Source organism: Merops nubicus, unplaced genomic scaffold (genome assembly GCF_000691845.1).
Source record: "Merops nubicus isolate BGI_N331 unplaced genomic scaffold, ASM69184v1 scaffold19440, whole genome shotgun sequence".
Classification (NCBI taxonomy): domain Eukaryota; kingdom Metazoa; phylum Chordata; class Aves; order Coraciiformes; family Meropidae; genus Merops; species Merops nubicus.
The window spans coordinates 600-11,602 of NW_008582409.1; the positions used below are offsets into that span (position 1 = coordinate 600).

The 11,003-nt window shown below is 38.9% G+C and overlaps 1 protein-coding gene across 1 annotated transcript in view; it reads left to right on the forward strand.

Moving 5' to 3' along the window:
• Window positions 1-9,856, forward strand: part of YARS2 (tyrosyl-tRNA synthetase 2, mitochondrial) — a gene marked incomplete at its 5' end in the record, with an annotated part of 10,450 nt that extends 594 nt beyond the window's left edge. The window contains 5 exons of the mRNA XM_008937602.1: window positions 1,038-1,205; window positions 3,777-3,932; window positions 4,258-4,428; window positions 4,879-5,200; window positions 9,847-9,856. Coding sequence (XP_008935850.1) covers window positions 1,038-1,205; window positions 3,777-3,932; window positions 4,258-4,428; window positions 4,879-5,038 — 655 coding nt within the window. The remainder of the gene's footprint in view (window positions 1-1,037; window positions 1,206-3,776; window positions 3,933-4,257; window positions 4,429-4,878; window positions 5,201-9,846) is intronic.
• Window positions 9,857-11,003: the final 1,147 nt, after the last annotated feature.

An 11,003-nucleotide genomic window follows, 5' to 3' on the forward strand; every position in this document is an offset into this window, starting at 1 on the left:
ACTGGAGCAGGCTGCCCAGGTTGCTATTGGAGGCCTCATCCCTGGAGCCATTGCAGGCCAGGCTTGCTGGGGCTCTGAGCAACCTGATCAAGCTGAAGAAGTCCCTGCTTACTGCTGGGGAGCTGGACTAAGTGGCCTTTAAAGGTCTATTCTAACCCAAAGCATTCTATGATTCTGATTATGCACAGCTTTGTGTTGACAACTAAAGCACCAGGAGCAAAAGTTGCCACTCAGAGAGCTGGTGTTACACAAAACTATGGGAATTGAGAGAGTTAATTGTCCTGATCGTGAACCTGGCACATATGTACAATTTGGCCATGGTGTTAAGTCTTTTCCAGGAAAAGCTGAAGAATTCTTAGCAAAAGGGGTGGGTTCTTGTTTTAGCAAATGTGTTTGCTCAAGAACTTAAATCAGATACCGTGAAACGTGAGACGATTAGAGACGCACCATCTGCTGACAAACACATTCTAGTATAATAACACCAAAGTAGAGGCAGTTGTGGTGTGTTTGCAAAGTCAGTTGCATTTCTTCTCTCAGAGATGAAAAGAAACCTCATGATGATGAGCTTTTGCTTAGCCCCCAAATCTGGTGTGAGTCTTACAAACTTTAGAGAAATATACAAGCAATTCGGTGAGTACATGGCTTGACTATTACAAGACATTAGAGAGGTGGCATGGAAGAAAAGCCTTACAAGTGTCCCAGCCTCACAAGCAGCTTCAACTGGTGCTCAGCAGAAGAAAAATGTACAGGATAATTTGCTAGGGTTGCTGTTTGTGAAACTCCTTATTTATATGTAAACTACTCTGTTGCACACAAGAGAATGTAAATTTTTACATTCAAGGTTTCTTTTTTTCCTAAAGCACTCTTTACAAACCAGTGTTCTGGCATCCTTTGCTCCTCACCCCCTGCCTTATTTAACTGCTTTATGTCAAGGATAGAGTCTTGCAGAACACTTGTATTTTAGTCAGCTTTACCAAGAAGTGGTATTTTAAGTTTTTTTTTTCTTTTAAACATGTAGTGACTCTTCTCTTTCTCAGGATGACAGGAACAGATGTGTTTGGAATTACTGTACCTCTTATTACCAGTACTACTGGAGATAAACTGGGAAAGACTGCTGGCAATGCAGTTTGGCTAAACAGAGATAAGACTTCTCCCTTTGAGCTCTATCAGTTTTTTGTCAGACAACAAGATAACATAGTTGAAAAGTAAGTAGTTTTTCTTCATCTTGCTTTTTGTTATGGTTTATAAAAGCTGATCCTAACTGTTCTTGTAACTGTTTCATTTGGACGTGTGCAACACAAGCTCCATGTGGAAGTACATGTTAATTATAACTTTAAGTTCATTAGATAAACAGGCATGACTGCTTCCTGAGTATAGAGGGTAGTGGAACCTGTCTCCATGCGGTGTCGTACGCATCATAAAATCAGAATGTGGATGAAAAAGTAAAGCATAACCCATTTTGTTCTGCCAGTGGGGTGATTTTATCTTGTAAGCTATGTTAGTTTCAGTACTGTAACATCACACAATCAAATCTCCTACTGATGAGCTGAGCAACTGCTGTTTAATAACTATTAATTATTGCAAACTCCTGCTTAGTGTGGGCTCTCCAGAAACACTGCATTCTAATTGCAAGAAGCTGCTTCACTCGTTACAAACAAACACATAAAGTTCAGTTTCTAGAACTGCATCATACTAAAAACTGCATACCCTAAGCAAATTAAAATAGTGCCTTGTTAAGAAAAAGCCAAGTAGTTCATTTTTATGATTGTATTAACTCTAGAGAGTTAATACTCTCCAAACTTTTTTTGGTCATACACACCTTTCAGTAAAATTTTGAGCATTTACTCTCAATATGTATATGTTTATTTATTGATTATATAAATATACTACTGAAGTTCCAAAAGTTCCTAAACCAAATGGATCATCTTGCATACTCCTGGACTGCTGGTAATCCACTTTGGAGACCAACAGTCTAGATGAAAACATGCATAGGTGACAGTTACTCTCTGGTAATAGTGATTTAAGAAGGGGAGAAAATGATAGCATTTTAAGTTCATGGTAGGCACAAGGAATTTACAAGGTAGATGTTTTCAGGCATCAGTTTTAAGTTGTTGAAAGTCAAAGCTAAGGCAGAGGAGAAAAACAGAATGAACAAAATTCATATACCTGGTCACATTACTAGTTGCTTGTACCTCTTCAAAATTAGCAGTGCACTCTAGGCTGTAGTTTAGCAGTGGAACTGTGGTGTCTTAGGTAATTTTGCCGACCTCTGGACAAACATACCATCTATTTCTATCCATGTACCATAATTCACACAATTAAGCATTAAGTGAAAATACTTAGATGATGGGAAGAGCGCCGTTACGTGAATGACCAACAGTACTAACACACTGAAGCCTTAAGGCTGTTTGATGTTCTTTTCATATACCTTGCAGGGCAATTTTAGTGGATCTTTCTGAAAATTGTAGACAGAAACAATATACATCATCCTGACTCTACTTAATGTTTGAGGGTTTCGTTGTAGTTAACTGTTGATCTTTCTCATCTTGGAACATGGAAGCAAAGATTTCTGCTTACAGTTATATGGCAAGTGGATTGATCTGTAAAGCAGATGAGACTGTAATGCACCAAGACCTGGAAGGATATATAACTGCTGCTTAAAGGTGTAGCACACACAAAGAAAAAATTCTGAATTATCATTGCCTACACATAGAGCAATTCTAATGAGCAAAACATGTTCTTGAATTCACTTTGCTGTCTCTGAATCCAGGTCAACCACATGTAACTTTTTGTTACTGACCAGTGTAAGAATATTAAGATCATGCAATGAGAACATGAAAGGGTAGCAAAAAGGAGAAGTACCATCTGAGAGTTTCCTTCGTTAATGGCTGCCCTCCCTGCTGGTGTGCCAGTTACATGGCTGAAAACAAATAGCCAATAGCTTTATTCAGGGCATTATGTTATGTTTAATAAATTGCTGTATATCCTTATTTAAATCTGCTTTCAATATCACTATCAAATGCAAGTCTTCAAAAAGGTCAGATGCTTCCCTTTCATATTGTGACCTGTCTCATAACTCAGTTACCTCTCTGAAAGGTTTATTTTCTGATATTTTAAATTTTGGTTCTGCATCCACACCACTTTTCAGACTGAAAAGAAAGATATGTGGGTACTTACCACTGAAATATTTCATGCATTCAGACTTTTTAACAGTAAAGGTGCTCTTTTTTTTTTAATACACTTCATTTCATGGTACTGCAAGCCCACTAAAATGGACTTTGTTGTAAAGGGGATGTTTAGATACATACCTTTTAAACTCTTGATTATACTAAATAATCTTCCGGCTGAGATACTTGTCAATACATAGCATACTTATGTCCCATGATCACCACAAACTGGTAGTAGTGTTTTTCGTTTAGCAGATTGTGCAGCTACTAACAATGTAAGACCTTGTTAGCTGACACTGACTGCAAGAAATCCTGTAAATGTTTCAAGAGAAAACCTAGTTGTTGATTGCAATACGAGCGTCATAAAAGCACATAACTCTGTCTTGTGTCTGAAGACATTACCTTAGGCAGAATATTAAATGTCCTGCTGTGAGGTACCCCAATAAGCTGAAGCATGTGGGTAAAACCAATGAGTTGTTTGAAAGGACAGGATATCTGTAATAGGGCTTTAATAAATTAACTAAGAGTCATTTTAGTGTAGTTACGTTTGAATGACAAAGGCAGGAAATCTGTAATATAGGAAAAATATTTTTTTTCCCTTGCTTGTAGATACCTGAAACTCTTCACCTTCCTTCCTCTTGAAGAGATTGACCACATCATGGAAATGCATGCTAAAGAACCTGAAAAATGGGGTCCTCAGAAACGACTTGCTGCAGAAGTAACCAAACTTGTTCATGGTAGAGAGGGGCTAGAATCTGCTAAGAGGTGAAGTTTGATTGATCAAACAGTTTTCTTTCAGATTTATTCCATGGTAATAATCTGTAGCTTTTCAGGGACTGTTTACATGCAGTTGTTGCTCAGATGTTAAAAGAGAAAAATGTAATTCCGTAGTGTTAAAAATACATTGACAATATAAAAAAAAAAAATTGCAGTGGGTTATGCTAAAAAAAAAAATAAGGATGTACTTTAAGTACTTCTGTTACTGTGTGGGCCTTCAGAAGTAGTTGGGGAGGGGAATCCAATTAGTTGAGTAGCACTTTGTGTGAAGATGAGACTAGTACTGTATTCTGGATGATCTTTGTTCTCGCAGGTGTACCAAGGCCCTTTATCACAGCAGTGTGGAGGCACTGGAAGCTATGTCTGACCAAGAGTTACAGGAACTTTTTAGACAAGCTCCTTCAGCTGAATTGATGCTTGAACCTGGAATGAACATTCTTGACTTGTGTCGCAAAGCAAACGCCATTCCAGATGGGTCTAGTGGGTATGTGCTCTTCCTCGGCTCCTCCTGCAAACGGGTTATAGTTCGTGTGCTTTCACAAGATAGATGGTGAGAGCCATGCCAAGCAGAAACAGACTAAGGTTCTACATACCAGCATTAAAGAAGAGGGGAGCAGGTAACCTCATTCCATTTTGAAGTGAAAGTGTGGCATAATGGAGTCTCACATACCTGAGCTGTAAAAATCTACCTCTGAAGGGACAGTCTAAGGCAACAGCCTGAGTTTCCTTATATCTTTCAGAAGGAATGTGGGTGTGGTAGAGGCTAAGGTTAATTTCAGTCACTCTTGACCTGGACTGAAAGTAAAGTGCAAGAGAATTAAAATTTATTAAGTTATGGATGCAACCAAAACAACCCTGAACTGAATTTTCAATACTTAGCAACAATAAATAGCTGCTTCTTGCAATTACCAGTTGTTTTTGTTTTCTTTTTAAGGTACCAGAAAATTACAGATGGTGGAGTTTCAGTAAATGGGATTCGAGTAACTAATCCCGAGACTGTTCTTATTCTTGGACAGCATATTCTCAAGAATGGAGTATCATTGCTTAGGATTGGAAAGAAAAATTATTACATTATAAAATGGCTGCAGTTGTGACAACAGAACATGTCCCTGGAATGACCTGTCATTTCAACTCAGTTGCTGAAAGCTGAACTGAAGACGTTTCTATTCTGTGCATTACTATGTAGCTCACAGACTGTCCAAGACCATAGTTTCATTCTTAAAATACACCAACAGAGTTCAAATAAAGGCAGCTAAGTTATACCACTGAAGATACGTTTAGATGTTCTGTCTTATTCAAAGCACCATTCACAAGAGGATGTGCACAGGAAGATGGAAGATTTATTTTGGTGTCCAAAGATGGAGATGCACTTCCCCTCCTTTAATAACCTCTGTGGTAGGAGAACAGTGGCCAGGTACTCTACAGCATAAGTAAAATGGAACAGCATACTCAAACCCAGTACTTCCTACAGAGGACGTGTGCTGCTGTCCAGCTTGAGGACATCCTAACAGAGAAACCTGAGTAAGCGGGTAAGGACAACCAACCTACAGTCAACTTTTTTTTTTTTTTTTTCTTCTTCCCAACTTTGCTTTGAAGGAAGCTGCAGAAGATTCAAAATAAATTAGAATGATTAAGCCTTAACATGTAAGTTTCTTATTATGTGTGGAGGCACGTTGCATAAAAGCCTTGGAGCCTACATTAGTAGTATAGAACCATAAAAGAGTACAGAGCTTTTCAAACCCTCCATCAGCCTGATGGATCCCCGTTGTGCCGTCGGTGCCGTCAGCGCGACCCATGGCGTGGGGGACGCTCTTTCCTCTTCCTCAGTCCTGTGAATTACGTGGATGCATCCGTGCTATCCAGAATCCCTGTGGAAGGTGTATCCTGGCACTAGTTCCTGTGGGCTCTACAGTCACTGCAAAATTGTGCATTACACCAGAGGATTTCAAGCATGTACATGAAAGTTATTTTCATTTTAGATGCCTAGGAGTTGTGAGTGAACAGCAGCACATGGGGATCTGGACCAAGAAACATTCAAGGGAGGCTATAGTGCTTTTGCAGTTAAAACAGCAGACCCTTCAGATAGAGCAATGGGCAAAGCTGCATTTCTTCATGAAAGAGCAGAAGGTGATCCTACTGCTGGCCTGGCCAGCACTAGAGATCACAGCTTCCTCTGTTTCTCAGAAAAAGAGCGTGAAAGTTACAATATACTTTTGAGAGCTGGCAGAATAGCAACATCTACATTTAGAGGCAGTATTGCTGTGTTGCTCCAAAACCCCACCACCCTTGTTTATTACTAGCCACTACAGCTGCCTACATACCTAGAATCAAATAAGCAGAGTGAACACCTTGCTGGAGGTGTCCCTTGCCAGGGTGGGGGTTTGGATTGCACTGCTTAGACAATGTAGGTCCCACAGTACCTAGAGCCAGGTCACCAGAACAACAACAAAACCTGCATGTGGTTACCAAGCTTATTTGTAGCACAAGCCCATCTCTGAATACCAGTAACTAGTTAATTGACTTAGAATACACTAATATGGGTCCCTTACTCAATATTTTTTTATTAAGGGACCCTCCCTGCTCCAGTGCAAACATAAGAATCCCTCAGACTGATTCATGAGGTGATTGATTGCTGTGGGCCTTGGCTGCAGTGTTGTTTTCAAGGTTTAGGGTAATCCTCAATCTTAGGCCAAGGAGAGCCAATTCCTAGTTTCACCTAGGACCTAGACAATAGTTTTACAGTGACAGCAGACAAAAGGGGAGAGGCCTTAATCTTAGCAATGCCGGTGTGGTAACGCATCACCCTCTCTTATGTTGATAAATTATCAGCCATTCTAAAACCACCCAGCCTAGGAAAAGAACAGGGAAATTCTAAGAAATGCTACTGAGCATCAAAAATCCAGACATTCTATAATTTGGTGGAGAGTTTCTGTTGGTGGGTTGTGGTTTTTTGTTTGTTTGGTGTTTTTAACTTGATGTTCATCAACTTGATGGGATCAGCTTGATGTTAGCTTTATTTGCACAGTCAATCCAGATTTCAATAGTATTAAATTACAGCAGCTTGCTGCTCATACAGCAGTTTCTTCAGATTATTAATCTGTAATATGGTAGCACTTTCGGTATCTCACTACATGGCTTATTGGTTTTAATTTCAGCTTCTAGATCCCGCTTATCTGCCTGAAAATGAGGTCTCTTTCTCTACTATGAGCATGGTGAGACACTGGAAGAAGTTGACCAGGGAAATTGTGGATGCTTTGTCACTGGAAGTGTTCAGGACCAGATAGGATGGGGCCTTGTGCAGTCTAGTGTAGCAGGTGTCCCTGCCCATGGCAGGGGGGTTGGAACTAGGTGATCTTTAAGGTTCCCTTCCAGCCCAAACCATTTGATGAGTCCATCTCTATCCTTATCTCTACTGTATAAAGTAGTCGGGGCATTCGTACCTTGCAAAAACACTACAGATACTGTTAGGTCTCAGGACCAGTATGTGATTCTTGTTACTTTGCGTTAAGCTGCAGTAATGATCAGCACAACCCTAGAGAAAGCAGATGGAGGGGGGGAAAAAGATAACTGAAATCACAACTTTGTGAAAAGGGTAGAGGAAAGGAGGGGAAAGTTAAGTTCAACCACTTACTATAGCTGCTGTGTTCCTTAAATGGCAGAAACATTACAGCAATGCAGAACCAGGTACCTGGGAACAAAATATACCAATACACACTCACGTTAGCCTCCAGAGACATGGATCTGGTGAGATTTGACCTTTACTTCCTGGTTGCAGGAAAACTCCTAGGAGTAGAGTAAGTCATGTTTCATGTCTGAGCTCTCTCCTGCCTTCTTTCCTTCATCTTCAAATGGTGCAGACAGACATCTATCCACAAATTTCAGCTTTTTTCTAAAAAGCATTAGTACCCACTTTGATCAAGTATTAAAAGGATTTTATTTCATTTTACAAATACAAAATAAAAAATGGAATTCAATTCTTTGCATACAAGCTTTTCAATAAGATCTGCAAACTCCCAGAAATATAGTCTGGGCTTCCTTTTGACCAACTCCAAGTAATCCAAGCCCTTCCCTGACACGTTTCAGAGAAACAGCTGGACACAGCCAGTACTTTTCATGATTGTACAGCGTATCAAACTGAACACTTGAACACTTAGCCCAAGAACTAAGGATGACTGAAAAAAAATCAAGTATTCTTCCTTAGCCTGGTCTCATTTCTCATACAGCCCAAAACAGGTATGTTAAGGTAATCAGAGACATAGCTTGTTCAAATGTAAACAAGCAGTAACTAATATTAAAATATTTAACATGCCTACAAACATGTGATTTGAAAGTGCAAGAAAAAAAAAAAAATAGTATGATTTTTTTTAATGTCTGGCCCAAGACAAAAGCTAAAAAACACATTTATACAGCATCTGGAGACAGCAAAAACTAGAGGACTTGCATTTACTATTGTGGCAGCTAGCAGCGAAGAGGGAAACTGAAAGAGCATGCAGCAAGTAAACTAAAAGGGAGGTATCACAGCCTGGAACCAACCACCTTCACGAGTTGCAGCAGTGTCACTGGGCATAAAAAACATACAGATGGTCTACTCTGTTTTTCTTTTAAACTTTGAAGCATTAATCACTTAACTCTCACTTCAAAGCACAGTTTAACTGGAAAGGAGTTAAGTTAAAAAGCAGATGCATTTGAGATCTTCAGGATCTACAGAAAACACTAGCTAGGAGTTACTCTCATAGCTGAAGTATTTAACTGTAGGGGAAAAAAACGAAAAAAAACAAAAAAAAACCCAAACAAAAAAACCCCACACAAACCCACAACTCAAGATAATGCAAGTTACCAAGAAAACACAGCAGACTGGCAAGTTATTTGCCCTGCTGTATTCCATAAAGCAGGGACCTGAGTCAGCAATATCTAACATGGCATCTTTCAAAGTCAATCCTCCAGTAAAGCACAGACTAAAGGCAAGTTTTGCTTAAGTTTTCTCTTTACTTCAGAATACAGTTTGAAGCACATAAACATGCCCCTCACCCATCTAATCCACTAAATTAAATTTGAAACTGACTCCTAAGAAACCATAGTGAATTTACAGAGTGTCTATTGATGCAGGAATACTGGTTTGTTTACAGTAGTACCACACATAGGCCAGGTATTAATGTCAAACATTTACTAACCTAACTGAGCTACAGTAGCTTCTTTCCCTCACGTTTCCATGCTTAACTGAACAGCAAGTAATTTTAAGTTAGCTGAAATCTGCACATTGATGAAAATTATTTCAAGTTTAAATTAAGTGGACTAGAAGACAGTTGTAAACCATCATTCTAATCTGGGAATTTTTCAGCTGCTGCCTTCATTAGCCTTTTCTCTATAGTTTCCCAGTAATTTCTTTTAATGGTGGCAGTGACAGTAGCATTTTAAGTTATTTTAATTCAATTCTAGACAACTGTTTTAAAAACATTAATAGCAGCAGTCTGTCTACACTATTACTTATGGACCTATTCAAGAATTAACAATATAGAATTGCATGAGTGCGAGCGCAAACATAAATAAGGCTGTAAAAGTACAGGTTGTTTCACTATTATCTTGTAAAAGCATGTAAGTGCTTCCCCCTGAAATACAAGTCAGTCAAAACTTTCCTTCTGAGATAACTGTGTATTATCTGTTTATTTAATAACAGGATTGTTACAGCATGGATTTTTAAAGACTTGCATTAAGGATTACAAATCAAGTTCTTTTTTTTTTTTTTTTTGGCATTCGGTCATTACCAAATTGAAAATTTTTGTTAAATTTTAAGTCATAACACATCAAAACACAAATTAACACTGGAAATTTCACATGACATTAAAGAGCCAGTTACAACTTGCAGGAATTTGTTCAATAAATGGAATTCATTTGCTATATGCAGCATTCCAGAACTTAACAAGTCAGCATATTTCTTCACCAGACTGACTGAACTTCAGAAGTTAAAGCTTAGGCAGCAGTTCACTTACAGATGGCTCTACCTTGTTGAAACATACTTCTTAGATCACAGAATGGTTAAAGATCTAGTTCCAACCCCTCTGCAGACCATGGGAAGGGACACCTCCCACTATGCCAGGTTGCACAAGACCCCATCCAACCTGGTCTTGAACACCTCCAGTAACGGAGCATCCACAGCTTCCCTGGGCCACCTGCTCCAGTCTCACCACCCTCATAGTGAAGACCACCTTCCTTACATCTAATCTGAACCTCCTTTCCTCCACTTTGAAGCCGTTACCCCTCGCTCTATCACTACAAGCCCTTGTAAAAAGTCTTTCCCCCCTCAGCTTTCTTTCAGGTCCCCTTTAGATATTAGAAGGCTGGAATAAGGTCTCCCCAGAGACCTTATCATTTCAAGATGTTGAAAATGAGAGAGGCATCGGAATGAATTCCGAACAGAGATGATTTTGACAAAACTACTAAAAGCTTTCACTGTTCACCAAAATTGATTTGAAAAGTGGCTTGCATTTCAACTGCACTCCAGTCACATTTCTTAAATCTCAGAATTGCCTTCCCTGCATACAGTGCAAGAAATTAAAATTACTTCCTTTGTATTCATTACATGTAATGCACACATCATGACATTTTAGGCTGTTTAAAATTGAAGAATTCACTTCTGTGTTCTGCATGAATAGTTTCAGATCATGAATAACAGTATTCAAAAGTTGCACCTGTCAGACTTTTAACTCTTTATGCTTATATTGGTGCCAAACAATATTACCATGAGAAAACTACATTTTGAAAACAACCTCCTTGTAAACTGAGGTTCTAACACCATTTAAATTTTCAGTCTTTAACAGCTTACAAAAAGAATTCCATTTAACTGATGAAATGGGGAAGGAAATTAATATGGTAATAAAAACTTCCCTGTATTGGCCCAATATTGTAAAAGGAAGCCAGTGTCCTACTTTTCATGCAGGTTGTGTTAAAGATATAAACGACAAGCAACACCATAGTAAACGTTTTTACTTTATAGAAAAAATGTGAATCTGCTTGAAAAGTACATGCAAGTGTGCTGGCTGGCATTTAAGTAAATTTTTATTC